The sequence below is a fragment of the Nyctereutes procyonoides genome, unplaced genomic scaffold (genome assembly GCF_905146905.1).
Source record: "Nyctereutes procyonoides isolate TBG_1078 unplaced genomic scaffold, NYPRO_anot_genome, whole genome shotgun sequence".
Classification (NCBI taxonomy): Eukaryota; Metazoa; Chordata; class Mammalia; order Carnivora; family Canidae; genus Nyctereutes; species Nyctereutes procyonoides.
Window position 1 is genome coordinate 52100287 of NW_026575142.1, and position 19896 is coordinate 52120182.

Here is a 19896-nt window from a genome sequence, read left to right on the forward strand (position 1 = left end):
ACAAGCCCATTTTACAGAAGGAAATCTGAAATCATAAAATTTTCACACGCTCACTTAAGGACACGAAACCATTTCCAGATTTAAATCTCTGTCTCCAACCATAATGCCACTGGCACACAGTATGTCCCTTCACTCTCTGGCCACAGATACTTTAGGATAAGCTTCCCAACTCATTCCAGTCTCATGGCTCTCCTGTCCTCCCTCAGCTCCAGAGAGAACTTTCTAATCAGATTAGCCCACCTCCCAGCTAAAAATCCCCACATAGGTTTCTGTTGCCTGTACGTTCCTACCTGCTGAGGGTCTTTAGATACGTTCCTTGTAGCCTATGAGCTTCCCAAAATTGTAAGTAAATTCAATGTGCATTTTTATGAGTGCCAGTCTCTGCCAAAAGGAAATTGAGTTGCCTGTGGTCTCATACAAGGTTTAGAGGCCCTGGCCCATAGAGAAGCCCTAAGCACCCAGTATGGCATGGCAATTGTTAGCTGGCCCTTCCTTTCTCTTGCTTCTTTAGTCCTAAACGCAGAACCACTTGCATTGTTCCCCACTCACATCAAATTGTGACCCACCTTCAGCCTTTTGCTCCTTTCAAAGCTCCCACTTGTCTTGGGTTACCCTGTTCCAGGGCTTTGCTAGTATCCAGCAAATCTTTATCACTTGAATTCACTGTATTTGAAAAGTTGTGTTTCATAGATTGCAGAAGTCAAATTACACGCTGTAAAAGAAACACAAACTTAGAAATTAAAAGGCCCCTAGAATTCCAAACCCAGAGATGATCCCCTTTAACACGAGAGTCTGTGTCCTCTCAGACTTTTTTTTTCCTACTTGTATATAGAACTGTAGATAATTAAACTGCACCTACTTTTCAAAAATGAATGGGACCATCAGTTAAGATTCTTATTCTATCTCTAGATCTGTTCCTTCAATAGCATGGCTATGTCATTTTCTCATACTTGAGCAGATAGATTTATAATATACTCTTTAAATGTGTTCACATTCTATTGTATGTATCTAGCATTGTCCAGTTAAGTGACCTCTTACCCATGGAACAATAGTTACACTGTTACTTTTGGTTCTTCCTTTTTCCAAATATAGTTTCTGTGACTAGCCTTGGTTATAAAATTTTATGATTATTTCTGCAAAAATTTCCTAGAAGTGGATAACATGTGTGCCATTGAAAGTTTAATATTGCTAGCAAATCACTCGTCCAGTATTCAAATGTTATTTGCACTTTAGAGGAGGCCTTAAGATTTAACACTTAATGTTTATTGAATAAATGAAGCTAGGGTGGGCTCTTTTGCTGGGCTTATCATGAGTAGCCCTGCCCTGATCTTTTTGGGCATCAAATTTCTTTATCTCACTATGAATAAGAGATTGTGGCATGCAGCTCTCTATTTTTTGTATTTGTCACCAGCTACATGCCATAGTTTATTCACTGTGTCCATTGTCCAGTCCAAGTTGTTCAACAATGAAATAGAATCCCAGGGTATGATTATGAACCAACATAAAAAACTCTTGTCATTTTGGCCTTCTTTTGTCTGTACTCCCAACTTTCTATCCATTTTTTAAAACCTTAAAAAAAAAAAAAGGAAAATAAATACGGTGAAAAGTTCAAGTAGGTGCCGGTTAACAGCTTCACATATGTTTAGATAGCATTTTATGCCTCAGACATCACACAGATAATTAATAGGCATCTTGGAGTGATTGAAATAAATGTGGGTAGTAAGAATGAAACGTTTGTACAGGGATTTATACTTTACAGGATTTTCACATCCAAGAACTCATTTTCTGGAGTGAGGATAGCAGGTGAATGAATATGCAGCTTCAGGTTTTGTTGAATTGATTCTTGTAAACTGTTCATGAAAGGAAAAACTCTTGATTGGCAGCTTAAGAGTACATAAACATTCTCACAATCTCAGCTCTCCACGTCAGCCATTGTGGATGCCCTTTCTTAACTTTTTGAACATTTTTCTCTTACAAACCCTCTGATTAAATGTGGGGATATGATATTGGAAACGGCCAAAGTTACAATATAGGCAAAGGAAAATAAAATAATAGAGTCCCTTTTATTTCCATAGTGCAAAGCTATTTTACATCTGGCCTTCCTTCTTTCTCTACATACTTCGGATTCTTGGTTGAACATCTCAAGTAATCTTTCGCTGATATTTTGGTTCTCTGAGATTGCTATAATTCTGGCTCACCCACCTATTTAAACACCAACCTAGTAGCAGTACTATTGATGTACCTTCCCCATTTGGTATGTGGCTGTTTGTAGTACTAGGGGAAGAACACAGGGTCATTCACTTTCTGCACCCCTATATTCCATAAGATCCATCTCGTCTCACATCTCAAGCTTTATATGTGGTACAGAAATATTCCACTGCCAGGAGCTCCTTATGCCATTTGGCCTTTTTCTTTCCTGAATGTAAAAAAACTTCTACCATAAGTTTCCTGCTCTTTTGCTGAGTAAGTCCTAGTCTGTCTCTCCTCTTGAATTCTTCCTTTCAAGCTACAGGAGAGGTCCCTTATGTACCATGGTTATGTACTTTCTGTAGTTGCTTTATCCTTGATTATTAATGTGCCTGAATCTCTCATTTGTCCATAAACTCCTTAAAGTTGGGGGGGGGGGGGGACTCATTTATTCATCTTGTTTTTATAAATATACAAGTGGTACATAGTAACTGCTTAGCAATTTTTGAATGACATGAATTCCTACTGTTGTAAACATGGATTTCTAAAGCCCAGTAGAGGACTCATCTTGATAAGACAAGTGGACCCTGTAAAATGGTATGTCCCAGGTCAGACACTGAGGAACTGATAAAACTGATCATAATGAAACCCGGATTTCTTAGTAGTCGTGTCCAATACTTTTTCCTCTCTAATGAAAACACTATTTGACTGTCTTGAGTGTCTAGATTGCATTTAAAGAACTATATGTTCTTTGCCTTTCAGGGTGGACAAACAGGGTCCATGGGGCCTCCAGCTGTTCCCCCATCATTCCGCCCTGAAGATGAGCTTGAACACCTGACCAAGAAGATGCTGTATGATATGGAAAATCCACCTGCTGATGAATACTTTGGTGAGTGGGGACTAGAGATGACTTCTGAAGTAAATGCCTTCTGTTTTTCTTAGTTATTAATTAGGAGCTTATCAGCTCCGCTGGCAGGGGTTTGAGTCTAGACACACTGGAATTGATATGTATCTGCACACAACTGAGTATTCTGGAAATTGCTCTGTGAGCTTGCCTTAAGTGTGATCTCTGTTGCACTTTTAGCAAGGGTACTGTACAGTTTCTTGAGATACAAATTCAATTTTAAAATGAATTTTGTCATCATATAAGCTTCTCCATAAGCAGAAATAGGGCTTCTGTATAGGTTCAGGTTCCTTACTGGTCTAAATATTTATATACAGAATATGGAATTGGATAGTATACAATTTCTGCACTCTCAATTCTTTACCTACGCAAATTTAGGAAAAGATGTTCCTATTGTGTTTTTTCAACCTTCTCCCCTCTCCAAATCTGTAAATAATTATGAATGGTTATACCATCCAGTCCATTAGTGTAATGGGTGTTTATGAACTTTAGGCCAATTATGAGGTGTTATGGATACATAACCTGTCCTCAGGGAGGTTGTAATTATTCAGGAGACATAAGGAAAATACATAAATAATTACTAATCTTGGTAGAAAGCCGTAAGAGGCATAAGAGAGGGATGTGTGAGATACTATAAAATGTTCGAGCTCTATTCATCAGAAGCATCGGGAATCCCTTACAAAGGAACTGGTGGTACCTGAACGTGGATGTTTCAAGGCAGTGCCTCCCAGATTTTCTGTGATGACAACTATTTCCTCCTCAATCTGTTGGAGACTGATATTTGTCTAGAGCACAATTGAAATTACTTACTTAAGACATTGAAATCAAAAGAATACAAAATGGAAGGCCAAGTTTTACCATTATGAGATTTAACAGGAATAAATTACTCTATCAAAGTGTTATATCATTTCCTAAATACTCACGCTATGTTTTTGTCCTGTCTCATTGTGAGGTGATAAACATTTTTTTAGACACCCATCCATGGACCACAGTTTGAGTAGCATCACTTTAAGGACATGTAGAGAAAAGAGACTACATTTTGGGGGGGCAGCAGGAGCAAAGGCATAGAGGCAAATACATCACACAGGGCTTTTACTTCTTTAGACATTTACTATCTTCATGTTTTCCCCTTGCTCCCTATTGGGAATGGGTAATAGCAGGTGAACTGAGGCACTGGTCCAAAGCTATGCCATAGATGGAATGGGATAGGGCATGAAAAACATGGTATTGATTTGTATATAGATACAGGTCAGCTGTGGGAATAAAGAATTTTGGTTCTGGTCCTTTCTGTACCCTTGACTAGCTAGGCAGTATTGAAATATTCCCCATCTGCCTGAGCCCCATTTCCCACCTTGGTAAGTCAAAAGTGTGGAGCAAATGTTTCCTAGAATTTCTTTCGACACAAGTAAGTTCCCATAGAAACAGCGTTAATCCAAAGAAATACAACAAAGCTAAAAGCTAAACATAAATTGATAGGACAAATGCATGGAGAATATTTTTAAGAAGTCTCTAGTTATATTAAAGTATACTAAAAGTGTATCATGCTCTTGTTACTGATGTGGTAAAAAGCTTTATATTGGAATCTTAGGTAAACTTTTTAGAAGAGCGTGTTAAGAGCAAAAACTAAGGTTACTGTATATGTAGATTATCTGTATACTGTATATGTATATTTTAAAAATAAAAAGCAAACTAGCATAACAAGTATATATGCCTCAAATATCATAGCAACTAAATACACGGCAATAAAGAAAATTGAACATAGATAGTAATTGTGTTAATGAATATGTATTAAGCCTTCTGGGAAACAAACATAAATTTCATCTTTGCCTTCAAGAACTATCCTAGCTATGATACTTACTAGCTTAGACAACTTGAACAACTTACTTATGCTCTCTCAATCTTTGTTTTTGTTTCACTTTATCTGTAGTATGGAAATAATCGCTAGCTCATACTGTTATTTTAGTATTGAGTGAAATATTTATAGAAAGCACTTAGACAAGTTCTTGGCATATAGAATATCCTCAATAATCAAAGTTATCCCATGCTTTATTTAAGAAAATAAGATATGCCCATTAAAAATCCATTAATATTACCTGATTTAAATTTAAGTTCCTTGCAAAAATAGAACATATGTCACCAATTGGTAAATAATCATTGCCAAATAAGGATTATGAACCATGAGAGAGAATGTGAAATAATGATTAACTTTTATTGAGTGCTTACGATATGGCATCACTATTTTATGTACTTTATAGGAATTAACTCATTTCATCCTTATAGAAAATATATAACCCTGTAAATGCTATTATTATTTCCATATTAGGAAATTGAAGCACTGAAATGTTAAGTAATCTGCTCAATATCAACAGCTAATGAATTGCAGAACTTGATTAGAATCCACACTCCACTCTATACTTATTTTTTCTTCTAAAAACCTTTTCCCTGGCTTTATTGAGATGTACAAAAAACAGCTGCATATAAACAGTGTCCCTAACATAGTGGGTTTAGACATGTGTATACATTTGTATTGCTGCCACCACAATCCAGGTAATAAACATATCCATCACCTCCAAAAGTTTAGGCTGGATAATTATGGAGGAGATCGGCTTTGGATACACAGAAAATAGAAGGTTATTCTCTTCTGAGTAGATAGAATGAACAAAATTTGAGTTGAGGCCAGAATTATTTAAGGAAAATTTACTTTAGGTGGAAAATATTCACCAAGTGCTTATAATATACAAGCTATTCTGTTAAGTAGCGTGAGGCATAGAGATAGGCAGACATGGATCTTACCTTTAAAGGTGACTATAGTCTATAGAGAATGTAGACAGAGTGATGATGCTTAATCCTAACACAAGACTGAAAGTGACAAGTGACTTAATCGAAGTGCAGCCAAAGTTCTTTGAGAATTCGGAAAAATGAGACTAGACATCCCCAGGCAGGAATGGAAACATGTTTATGGAATGGTTAGCCTTTGAGTTACATCTTTAAAAGTATGCTAATAAGAGATTTGGAAGAGAGATAATAGTACAGAAGCAATGTCATTTCTGAGGAGGGAAATTTTAACATGATACAGAATAAAGTCATTAGAGTGAATCACCAATGTAGAAAGGAACAAATAATGAGAAATAGCGTTGGGGAAGAAGGCAGGAGTCCTGATTAGATTCTGGATGTAAAAAAACAACAACAACTCTTAAATATTTGGGGCAAGTTTAGAAAAGTTTGAATATGAATGTGGCAGTGGCATTGTGGTTACACGAAACAATATCCTTGTTTTTGGAACAACGTATTGAAGTATTTAGGGTGACGTGTCATGGTGTCTGCAACTTACTTTGAAACAGTCTAGACAGATGATACATCAATCAATAGATCTACACATATAGCTAAGATGATATAGATAGATAAGATATTGTGAGGAAGGCAGTATCACTTTAGATTAAAACAGCTAGAAATGCCATTACTAGGACACCCTTCTTCCCCCAAAATGTATTGAAGCTTAGCAAGTGAATTATTTTAAGACTCCTTTCTTGGGTGGGAGAAGTAGAGAGAGTTACATTCCTGTGTCTTCTAAACTCGAATATTTTATTTTATTTTTTTAACGATTTTATTTATTTATTCATGACAGAGAGAGAGAGAGAGGCAGAGACACAGGCAGAGGGAGAGGGAGAGAGAAGCAGGCTCCATGCAGGGAGCCCAACGCGGGACACAATCCTGGGTCTCCAGGATCACACCCCGGGCTGAAGGTGGCACCAAACCGCTGGGCCACCGGGGCTGCCCTAAACTTGAATATTTTAATGATTATAGTGGATCTTTGATATTTCCCCCTCTTGTGTATGTTTTCTTGTTTTCTACTGGATGCATACCTTTTCTTCTGCTGATGAGATGATAGTCATTAGGGTGGCGATGATGGGAACTGATATTTATCTAAAGCTCTATTCAGAGTCATAGTCTGACTGACAGGTCTGGTGATGATATCTTCATTCTTTAGGTCAGGAAACAGTCAGAGAAGCTGAATGAGTTATTCAAGGTTACATAGCTAATAGGATTCAGGAATTGGACTCCTTCTTCTCATCTCAAGTCCATACTGATTCATTACCATTATGGAAAGGCATACATTGTTCCTAGAGCTTGTCACTAGTTGGCTGTTCCGCCTCATGTCATCCTTTACCTCCCAATGTCATGATCTTCAAGTAAGAGACCATATGTGCCCAGGGCCATAAGTTGTGTAGCTGGAACTTCAGTGTCACTGGCAATATATCTTAACTCTGTATAATGCCTGAATTAACTGCTGTGGCACTAAGCATGGCCTTTTGGCCATGGTTACATACTTAAACACAGGACACCCAGTGCCTTCCTATCAACTCTGTTAGCTGACTTGTCCTTCTGTTGACCTCAAGGAGAGGCAAATTGCTGATAACTACAGCACATCTTGTTTTCTTAAGCCAATCCTTGATAAATATTGCAAGCAGGAACCTTCAACGAGTCTCAGACGGGTATTTTTTTTTTTACGGTTTCATCCAAAAAAGTGTTAGTTTTAGTGTTTCAATGCTCTCTCTCTTCCATCTTCCTCAAAATCAGGGATTGTTGTATGACAGTATAGGCCACAAGGAATGAACCCATAACACGGCAGATGGGTAAGTCCATATCTTAATTAAAGGAGAAACAAAAGTCTCTCATGCTGTGAACACTTTCCATCTACTTAGACTTATGTGATTGAGCTATAGGAGATTCCCCAAGTATTTTTTTCCATGAGCAGTGGAGTCGTTGAGTGGGCCTCGAAACACTACCCTATAAGGAAAAGAAAGGAAACAAGGAAATGAGATGTAGAAAATTCTCATCTGCTTCAATAACCAGGCAGTGGTCTTTGGCCCAAATCATTTGCAGCAAGGCTTGCATTTTAGAGCAACCTGTTTCCCTGGGCAACTAGAAAAGTATGTTTATACTAAAGGAGATTCTCAGTGTCAGGGATAGATGTATAGGAAGAACAAGAGGTGATGAGCTGTGAATTATTATAAGTTAGGGTAAACTCCAGAACTTAAAATGAGAGGGAGAATTTTAAAATTAGCTAGTAAGATGAATGGAAAGAAAGGTACCATTGCCAGAATATTCAGGAGCTTGCAAGCTAGTTACCATCATTGGAGTTTATATTTTTCAGACGATTATAAGGGGGAAATGTAATGGAAAGTGGAGTTTGTCTCTAGGTAATTTTGCCACATATTTTGAATTTATCCAAGAGTTTTTCCATGTTGGTTGACACACCCAGAGCCTCCCAAGTTTCATGCTTCCATTCATTTTGAAAGAAAAAGGAGGTTTGTGTGCAAGCGGTTCCACATTGGTCTGTCCCTGTATCCATGACACAGTTCTCCCCAAAATAATGGCATTCTGGCTGTACAGACCCTAAGACCCAAGACAATACTATTAGAATATAGTATCTCTGGAAATGAGAACTGTAATGTATCTGAGGATAGAATGAAAATATCTACCAGCTTATTTTTAAGCACAAAGCTGTAATTATCTTGGCATTGCTTACATAGTGTTGTCTTATTCCTTCTTTAAAAAAAAATGAAGTGTGTGAGTCTCAAAATTGTTTAGGGAGCTATTTGAAGAATCCCAATGCCTTCAGAGCAGCACTAGGTAAACTCTTGTCACAGAACTTGGCGTTGGTCTACGAATTTTGTTCAAATACTCTCCAAGTATTGTTATTGAGGTATATCGGGAAATTTTGCATAAAGCCGGAAGTTTGTTCTGGGGGAACTAGGATGGTAGAACAGAAGTGGAAGATAAAAGGCAGTAGGGACCTGGCATGTGGTAAGCCTCAAGAGAAGAAAGGCCTGAGTAGACATGTGCTATAATTACTGTATTAGTTAAACTAACTCACCATACTTAGTGCAATGTAGCTTCTCAGTTGAGAGCAACATGGATATCCAGTGAATGTTCAGGAGTTGAAACAGAGTGCCCCCAGTCAATGAGGATCAGTAGTCTGTTTGTCTTCGATGCAAGTAAGACCAGTTGATAAGTGAGCATGTGTGGAGGACTTGGACTGTGATGCTTAGGAAGCTGCAGACCACTATTTGAGGTATGGCTGAAGGTATGGAGGAAAGAAACCTGGAGCCTAGGTGCCTCTGGAAGACAGCCATGTGGAAAAGAATTAAACTTGATATCCATATTTCCAAAGCTAGCAACAAAGCAAGGCAAGTGAGGAGAAGTGGGTGATTCCCATTCAGTATAATGAATTAACATTTTGAGCAGACAGAAGTTCTTGGAAGAGTCTGGCCCAACATCCAATAACCACCACTGGACAAAGTGGGGAAGGGTGGTGATATGTATTCAAGAGTCTCATGGACAATGAGATTGGATTTGGAAAGTACTGTCCTGCTCTGATGTTCAGTGACATGGGCATCTAAACTGGCCTGGGAATCAGCCTCTTGCATCCAGTTTCTTTTTGACCCCCAGATTGTCATTACTATAACGTGATTATAACTGACATCAATATGATGATTGGTAAAGCACTTTCATTCTTGTTATATCATTTGAACTAGACAGCAGCCCTGCAAAACAGACTGTTTTTTCCCCATTTGACATATGAAGACATACAGGATCTGAGTAATTAAGGGACTCCCCACTCTCCAGGGCCACCACCCACCCATAACATGTCAAAGATCCCAGAAGCATAGCTTCCCTAACAGCAGCACTGCAGTGAGACACCCAGTCCTTTACTCCAGATCCTATTCTCTTTCTTCCCCATCACACTCTTCCCACCATGTTGCTAGAGAGTCATGAACTGGGATCCCTGGGTGGCGCAGCGGTTTGGCGCCTGCCTTTGGCCCAGGGCGCGATCCTGGAGACCCAGGATCAAATCCCACATCGGGCTCCCGGTGCATGGAGCCTGCTTCTCCCTCTGCCTTTGTCTCTGCCTCTCTCTCTCTCTCTGTGACTATCATAAATAAATAAAAATTAAAAAAAAAAGAGAGAGTCATGAACTGGGAGGTAGATCAGTGAACATGCCCTGTGCTTTAGCTTTTTCATCTGTACAAGGAACAATGTGTCCATGCTTTGAAAAGTGCTTAGGGAGGTCTCAACTGAGAGGTGCTAAATAATTTGTTTTTCTTTGTTGTTATTATTTTGTGTCAAGAAAACAATTTCCAAAGTGTTCTTGTCAATTACAAACTGGGAAATGACTCCAGGTGGGCAGTTGCCTTTGGTACAGATGGAAGGAACCTGAGGCCTTAAGAATCTTATTTTTGGAAAAAAAAAATTACCTAATTAATTAAAAACCCCCAGAACCACAATGGAAGAAAAATTAGAAAATGAATGGCTTAGAGAAAAGGTTATATTGATTTGGGAAAAAATGGATTTCTTGGTTTTGTTTCTCTCCAGCTCTTTGTTTAAGATATCTCTGGGTCGTGGGAATAGAATGTTTTCTAGTTAATGAGACATATTAGATGTATTTCCTTTTGTGGTAATGATTTCTGGTAAGATGTTTGCTTGGGGCAATATATGTTTACAGCACTAAATAAATAATCCTAAGCATTTATGTGTTCCATCTTAGCACACGTTAATTTTTAATTAATTTGGCTATATAGTGTGTTTTTAAGCATTGATTCGAGAACCTAGACTTACAGTGTCATAAAGAAGAATTTAATCTTAGAAACTATCCAGAACAATGTTCCGTTTTCCAGAAAACTGAAGTCCAAGTGACTCATTCAAGGTCAAACAGTTGGAAGTTTTTAAAATTCAAGGGTCAGAAGTTCCTTTCTGAATAAAGAATAAAAATTAGTCTCTGCTGGTGAGAAGAGGGATGGCAGGGCTATTCACAAAGGTGAGGAAGTGGGTTAGCCTGACATTTTTGTGAACCCATCCCTTATTATTATCCACACCTTATTCAACTTGAGTAAAGAATGCATTGCCCCTAAAAATGATAAAATAAAATCAGTAACTAGTGAGGACCTTTGTGTATATACTGTCCTGAGCTCCTTGATTTTTAGATAAAAAATTACTGAAGAGATTCTCAATATCTTTTTTTTCCATTTTCATCAAATTGTGTGTTTGTAATATTTCATGTCTGTTTTCCCCACTAGAATGAAAGTCTGATTGAAGGCAACAGTTTTGTTTAGTTCACTTTTGTGTTCCCATTTTCACTTCTAGAACAAGGACTGGCTTATAGATGTTCAATATTTGTTTAATTAATTAATTGACATATAAATGAAAATTGTGAGTAGACATTGCATATCCCCTGTGGCAGGACATGGCATACAGTAAATTACAGAGGGAAAATACTTCATTCATTTAACATATATTTATTTAGCACATTATGGAATCATAAGGTTAGAGCTGGGGAGAATCAGAGACTATCTAAGGAAAATCCCCTCCATTTTAGAGATGATGAAACAAATGAGTTTTCTAAGTTGCAAATTAGTGAGAGAGCCATGGATTATAATTCACTTTCCCCTTTTTAATCACTTAAAGGTACTAGAGAATGTGTAGAGTAAGATACAATTGCTATATTCATTGAACTTCAGTGAAAATTAAGTTGATACCCTTGAACTTGGTCTCTTTTGCATGGATTTTCTATGAAAATTAAGGATTGAAATTGGTCAGTTGATGGGTTACATAGTTGAGATGTTCTAAGCTGTTAGATTACACTTTCCCCCATTTCTCTCATTTCCTACTGTGGAGTTTATAGTCTTTGGTTCCCAGGCCAATCTCTTAACTCCTCAATTTTCTGCTATTCTGATCTAATCAGGTCAGATGAGCAGGGCATCACATTGAAAAAAACATCCTTACCCCATGTTTATGTGTGTTTTCCATAGCAACAAGCTGTGAAAGGTCATTCACTTAAACTAAACCCCTTCCAGGCTGTGAACCACCACCCAGAATGGCTGTTTCATATAGTTTTTATATCAACAGCAGACACCCACTTATTCAATTACATTGAAATCATCATTCCCTTCATCAAAGAATGTAATGTAGAAAAGAGATTCCTACTTCATAATGAATTTTTTTTTTTTTTTTTTTTTTTTTTTTTTTTTTTTTTTTTTTTTACCTAATAACTGACAGCCAACCTGGCATTCTGGGAGAAAATGAGCTGACAGAGCACACGTTGTATGCCCCCCCCCCCCCCGAAAAAAAAAGATTCCAATTCATAAGTTGTTTATGGTTGTGTGCTGAACTATGTGGCTAGAGTTGAGATCTGAACCTGCAAGTGCTAATTACTCATTTTTCTGATTTTAAACACACAAATATAGATAACTGTGAACTCTACTCCCTCTGCCCTCCAAACATCCTTCTTCCCCCTCACCTGCTCTCTCCCCACAACTTTCTCTAAAACGCACAGATAATCATCTCCTTCCAGACTTTGAAGTGACATTAGATTTGTCAGAAGGGCTAATTAATTGACTGTCAGCAAAGCCATTGTTTGAACATCTGTGGAGTTCTATTTGGTAGATACCTATTGTACTTTTAATTGAATACGTTCACTCATCTACAAATATTTATTGAGTGCCTACTATACACTATACACTATACAACCATTGTAGTGTACACAATGGGAAATAAGAGAATGGAATGTAATGGCGAAGAAGATAAAGCATGGTTAAGTCCTGTAACATCAAAGGCTTTCATGGTGAACTGATTTTATGACTGGCAATGGAAAATACATTGTTTTTCATCCAGGTTCAGGGACTTTTCCCACTATTACCAGCTGACTTGGCCAGATTAAATGTCACAGAAGTTCACATGAAGAGACACCTATTGCTAGGGAGTAGACTGATTGGTAACATACTGTCTGTGATCGGGATTCTCAACAAAGACAGTTGAATCCTTTTAAAGAAAAACAAGCAGAAAATAACCAAGACCAATAAACTGGGAAGACCCAGACACAGGTCCAGTTCTCTTCCTGACTCCAATGTCAGTCATGTTGTATTGAATCCTCCCAAATTTGTTACAGCACTACACAGCTCCGAGCTCAGACCTCAGTTGGTTCTCTGACCATCAAACCTTGAATCTTTCCAAATCCTGGACTCAACTCCGCTCCTACCCATAAGTGAGATCATGTGTTCACTTCAATGAGAAAACAAAAATGCTGTGCAGAAGCGACTTGTTCAAGGAGGCTAAAAGGATGCAATAGGCTAGAAGTACTAGAAAACAATTAATTAACCTCCACTACCTCTCTTTCTCTCCTACTTAGCTTTAGGATGATGGCATAGTTAGAGAGGTGCTTAGAAGTTATCTAGCTTCAGAACTTCCCATTCTGTGGTAATTGGAGACACCTTACTAATTTTTACCATATTCATGAACTATATGGGCTATGATTTGCCTAGTATTTTTATTTAAATCAATGAACTTTTTAGCCTACTTTATCTTCATCTGTATCAATAATATCCATATTTTGATATTATGGGTGGAAATAGGTGCTGCTATTTCCCCTTAAAAGACATTAAATTAAATACCATATTTAAATTTTAAAATGTTCATCCATGAATCCTGTAGCATTCAAAGTATGGAGAAATGTGGATATAATTTAACAAGAAGACCATGATGGAACACCATGATGACATAATTGCCTCAAGGTCACCCATTGACTTGACTTTTACAAAATAAACATTTTTTGTTTTTCCACCCAGAGTAATTATGTTAGCATGAGAGGCAGAGAAGTGGTGTAAAGAGCCAGAAATCAAGCATTCAGAGGCCAGAGTCTGGGCCTGACACTATCCTGAAGAGTTGCTGTGACCTCTCCATCAGCCCTTTCTCCAGGGGGCTCATCTTTTGTGTTAGGAGATTAAACTAAACTATTTATAGGGATCTTTTAGCCCCTTAATTTATTTGGCCTCAAATACTTTTCATCTGTTGTCCTCCACATACCATTAAGACCTAGGTGGATAGGAAAACAGCTCTCCTTTATAAAAGGAGACAGCATTGCTTGCTTCAGACTTCCACAGAAGAATTGGAAAATAAGCTGGAGAATTAGAAAATAAGCTCAAGAATTATATTCCCCAGACCATTTTATACTCTGCTCAGTACTGTTCCTCATTTCTTAAGGCTTATGAGAAGGTTCACTGAATTTAAAGTAGCTTTAACTGTCAGTTAATAAAAATAAAATAGTATTATAGGTTATAAGGAATTCTTTTTCCTGAGGTGGATACTCTCAGAGCATCACTGTTTAAGGATTTTCCTGGGTCAGTAATGTTGTTCACTAATGGTGCTTGGCATAAATAAGTGAAATTAATATTAGTAACCATTAATGTGACAGTGATCTTCAGTGTAGATAATATAGCACTGTCATAAAAATGAAGAATTCATCTTTTGTTATATGGCATCAGGAAACAAGCACTGGACTTCGAGTCAGGAAATCCAAGTATAAGTTCTGTGTCATCTCTGTATGACATTGTGGACATTTGACATTTGCAATGTGTTCTAGAACATTTTGGTAAACATTATTTAAAAACCTTATTTTGGCACTTTTGAGATTAGAGTTACCATTTTGCCAAAGAAACCAGCTTATCCAAGGACAGGTTAAGGGATGGAATCAAATTCTTTATTTAGGTTTTCTCTATTAAACTCTGTATATTTGCAGCAATTTTATTTAACCTCTTAACCTTTCAGAGTTTCACTTATTTCACCGATTAAAGAAGATCATTATTCCTATTTTATATGCAGATTGTAAGGATCAAGTAAAATCAATAGATGTGAAATGCATACTAAATCAGAACAGATCAAAAATTTAAGAGCTGTTACTATTGCTTCCCAGTGCAGCATCTGGCTTGAATTATGCCATTTACAAGTAGTGTATATAATAATCAACCTCTCTGAATTTTTAATGTTAGTGTTTGTCTCTCTTTGAATTAGCACATTGTGTGTTCTTATGGTATTCTCTTGTTAATGGAATATCATTAGAGGATACAGAAAATGTTTTTCAGTTGTGTGTGAGAAACCAACACACAAAGACATACCACAGTGTCCTCATTTGCTGAGCAAACTACTCTTGCTTTTTAATGTGGAATGCAGAAGAACTAATTGAAAAGAGACAAAAATGAATTTTGACTCAGATTGTGCAGGATGAATCATAACCCACTTTCTCATCTGAGATGTGAAGAAAAAAAATTAAAGAAAACTAACCACCACACAGCTTTACTGTCAGTGTCAGCATAATCAATAGAGTGTTTTTAGCAGAACAAAGAGTGCATTACTACCAGGCTGAGAATTTCAGGTAGTAGAAAACCAAGTTAATTTTTCTTTGTCTATAGTCTGCTTGAATTTGCCTTTCTTTCTCTGACTTGGTTAAAATATCATAATCAAGAGAGTTTGGGACCTATCAGCAATTTTTGCCCAAACCATTCAGAAATGTAGTGATCTCTATTGAACAGTTAGAGGCCAATCAAAAACTAGACAAGCTTGAACAACATTCTATCCTAGTGTCCTTTTGTCAGGCAGTAGGGAACAGGGAGACAGCAAGGCAACAGAAACTTGGCCACAGTGGAATTGCTGCTTCCCTGAATTTAACTTACTTGAATTGTTGATGTGAATGATTAAAGAAAAATGAAGATTTTGTCCTGCTGGAGTCTAGGATCCAAATATATAATTTACTTGGCTTGCAAATGTAGCTTTTTAAAATTTTTTAAAGGGTTTGGTACAGAGAGGCACTATAGACTATCCTAGGACATGGTCTTCAATTCCTAAGTCAGAATTAATTTCTTTCTAATTTTTATTAATATTATATTTTATTGATAACTTTTATGGCCTTTATTTCTCATGTGTGTATACATATATGTAATATACATATATATAATGCATATGTTTATATGTCTGTGTCTCCTACTTTAAGATCACTGAGAGGAGAGAACATATCTTATCTTGCCTCACCCTGAGATGCAAAATGAAGAGGTAGAGCTAAATGAATCCTTAAATCTCTCAATGCCACTCCATCAAGACTTTTACTTGCAATAGAGATTCTCTAGTCTGGCTTGATCCCTGATATTCCCACTAATGCTTCTGCTGAAAGTAAGATTAGCAGATTTTGACCACTTGCTACATATTACAAGTTTTGCATGCATTTGTTGACTATAGTCAGTGTTTGTGGACTATAACCCTATGACAGGGATACTGTACTTTCACAGATGAGGAAGTTGAAGCAGAGACAAGTTAAACAATTGCCCCAGAGTATAGTAACTCTTGGAGTTGCAGTTTGAGCCTAGAGCCCAGTTCTGGACCCCCAGATAAACTGTACCTGTGACTACAGTTTGCAGAAGGTCTGGTAGAAGTTGGGGCCCTCAGAGTCTGCTCATCATGTAGATTTTCTGACAAATTCCATTTTATTTGTCCTTCTGCTTCGCTCAGGGGATTTTTCGGTGTGACATAATTTCCTCTGATTGAAAAGTCTTACCACTAATCAGGCAGGGGGTAGAAATCCAGGTGCACCACCACTCAGTTTGTGCTACACCAGATGTCTTCAGGGACACTGTCTTGGTTCTCCCCTAGAGTAATAGCGCCCAGCTGTGCTACATAGTCCAGATGATTTAAGACAAGTGCTGAATATTATGCTGTTTATGATAGCGGCACTTAAATCTACATCTCTATTCCTCTTTTCTCTCTCAAACTGGAAACCTGGTTCTTGGGATTTTAGCAATATCTACATCCACAAACTCCCTTCTCCCAATACTTCATCCCAATCCAGGGCTGCCTTCATTCACACGTGGAAAAAAGTTATTATTTTTATCAATCCGCCACCCTGGCATCTTCTAGTCCAGTGAGTGTTAGAGAAAAGCCAAGTCCAATCTCACTGCCAAAGTGGAAATGAGAGAGAGCAAGGAGAAGGGAACTCATCTTGAAAATAAGGTCACCCTATTGATATATCATCAGTCAGAAGAGTTCAATGCAATAGCTAGCAATTGGCTCGCTCAGTCGGAAGTTGATGCTATTTTAGGCCATCAGCAGGAGTGTCAATGTATCTGTGAATTTTGGCATTTTATTTCATTAAGGTGGTTCAGGAAGCCAGACGCTGATTAACTGATTCTTCAACTTAGTTCCCACTCCTAATTTCGGATGTGTGGTGTCTTCAGGCAGCTGTTGTGACACCCTGATTCTAAAGAAAACTTTCTGTGCTTCTAAAGCAACCTTGGGAACAATCTACCCCACATCCTGCTATCCTGGAATCTCCCATGCTCTACATCTCTGGTCACAGGTGGAGTGGAGATACTGTTGCTTCTAGTTCTTCTCTGGCAGATCAAGGAAATACAGCTCAGATGTGTGCATCCAGCTGCCATCCAAAATTTGTACTAGCAACATTCTCATGGACACATTAAGCTCAAGGTGGATTTTCATTTGGAGATCACGTAAGAAGATTTCTATGGAAACAATGCTTTCAGCATTGCAGTTACTTTCGAAGTCAAAAGATTCCCTAGACAGGCCACGAAATTTGTTTAGGTAAGACTAGGAAAATTCTAAACTTTTTGTTGTTGCTGAGGGTCTGGGATTTGAGTTCATTTATGAACATGCTTTAAATGAGGATGAGGATTTCCAGATAGGAAATGTATGATATTTGTTCCTTCATTCCTTCATAGTTATTGAAGGCCTGCTATGTGCCAGGAACTGTGCTAGGCATTTCCAATCAACATTAGTCTACAAAATGGAGACATATGTATTTACGAAATAACTCAGTGACAGTATGATAAGTGTGTTACAAGAGTTAGCTGAAAAGTGCTACAAAAGGAAAAAGGTTAGAATGGCTTACTGTGATTGGAAAAGAGGGAATGGTTTTGCAACAGGTGATGTTACATTCTAACAGACTGAATATGAATGGAATTTTCCAGGCAAACTATGAACTTAAGGACATTTCAGACAAACAATTCAATGGGTACAGAAAGATTGGAAAATTGCACAAAGTAAAACATCACAAGAGAATAGGAAATTGGAGGTAAAATGAGACCAAAAAATGACCAGTGGTCACATCAAAATGGCTTTTTCTTTCCTACTAGAGAGTATAGAGTCTGTTGAGAAGGCCCTGAGAATCTATGAAGGATCTGAACAAGAATGACATGACTTGATAGACACTGATTAAAGATCACTCTGGTACCTCCAGGGGGGTGGGTGTTGAACAGGAGAGGGTTCAGTGACTGGAAGTCAGCCTGGATGTCATTTACATTAGTCTATGGGGAACTATAGGAGCCTAAATCAAGACGTTCATATGGTGACAATTCAGGAGAAAGAGAGAGGGATAAATTGAGGCTCATCCTTGGACTTCTGTCTTGGTTTGGTGATGACATCATTATAAAGTGAAGTGAGAAAATATAAGTTCAGTAGTGACATGCTGTTGATTCTTAGAGGTCATACTTATTGGAAAACAATTGAGTTCCATTTATCAATGCTCATTGAGCACCTCTTGTGTGCTCACACTGCTGAAGGCGTTGACACAACATGAGTGATTAAATTAAACAAAAGAGCCTGTGTTGTGGAGCTTTCATTCCAGCAAGGAAAGATAACACATAAATAAGTCAAATCTATGGCATGTCAGCTGGTGGTATATCCTACAGAGAAAATTAAGCAGGAGAAGGGGGATAGTAAGTGCTACAATGGTGGTGCAGATGGAAATAACACAGTAAATAATGTGACAAATATAATCATGAAGTTCCTATTGTTGGTGAAATCTGGACTGCCTAATTCTGTTTGCTTTCCATTTGTGTTTGTTTTATAAATTATTATTTCTCCTAAACAGCAAATAGTAACATAAACATTTACAAACACATAGATGTATACACAATGCTTTATGTTGCCAACATATCACATGCCGGAAAAACAAAAGAAAACAGCAGTTTAAAAATAAATAAATATCCAAAAAAAAATATTTTAAGGGGGGAGAAAGATGGAGGTTCTTTCAGATGCTCATCCTTGCCATTGAGATCACTGGATAGTATGAATTACAAAGTCACAGACAGGAGAGAGAAAGAGAATCCGTATTTGAGCCAGCTTAATAATTCTGATATTCTTGATGTTGGGGAACCTCAGATTTAACCTAAATCCCTTATTTTAGACAGAGAAACCTTGGCTCCAGTTAGGAAGCAGCTTATTGAAGGATTCCCAGGCAGGTCTAGAAGTGAGGTTCCCTGCTAGCGCATCTAGGGATCCTACCATAGCAGAGAAACCTAAACTTGAGTCTGGGATCTGGCTTCCTGGGTTTGAACTTCTACTTTATCACAGTGACCTTGAGCAAGCTTCACCTCTCTTTGCACCAACTTCTTCATTTGCAAAATACGGATGATTACAATAGTATTTATGGTAGTGTTTTTGAGGTTTAAATAAGTTAATGGTAATACGTGTACATTACTTTCCACAGTGCCTGTCATACTGTTAGTGTTCTGAAAATGTTCCCTACATTACTGTAATACTGAAGGCATTTGAACAGCAAGATGTAGATTGTTTGGGCTTTGTGTGTTTGAGCACAAACGTGAAACCAATCTCTGATGAAGGCTACACATGTAAAAAGACCTTCTGGAATTTCTAATTAAGATGTTCAAATATTAACTAGTTTTGGTGGGTCATTGAGTCAGTATAAAACATATTAAAATATCTGATATTTGTTTCATTCATTGAAGTTCTAGACATTCCATCTTAGAGCTGAGTTATACGAGTTTCTAAACCAGAAGTAGAGCTCTAGCCTTTAAAGACAGGGACATGTCTTACTCACTTATGTATATCTAGCACAGATTGGCCATATCATGGTTGACAGTACCCCTTTACTGAGTACTGACTATGTTCCAAGCACCACACTGAATGCTTTACATAGCTGATCAAATGTAATCCTCACTGCAGGGAAG

The 19896-nt window shown here is 37.7% G+C and overlaps 1 protein-coding gene across 15 annotated transcripts in view; it reads left to right on the forward strand.

Annotated features, from left to right (window-relative positions):
- Positions 1-19896, forward strand: part of LPP (LIM domain containing preferred translocation partner in lipoma) — a 674822-nt gene that overhangs the window by 501846 nt on the left and 153080 nt on the right. For all 15 annotated transcript variants that reach the window (XM_055308459.1, XM_055308473.1, XM_055308464.1 and 12 more), the window contains one exon: positions 2950-3076. In XM_055308459.1, the coding sequence (XP_055164434.1) occupies positions 2950-3076 (127 nt within the window). The remainder of the gene's footprint in view (positions 1-2949; positions 3077-19896) is intronic.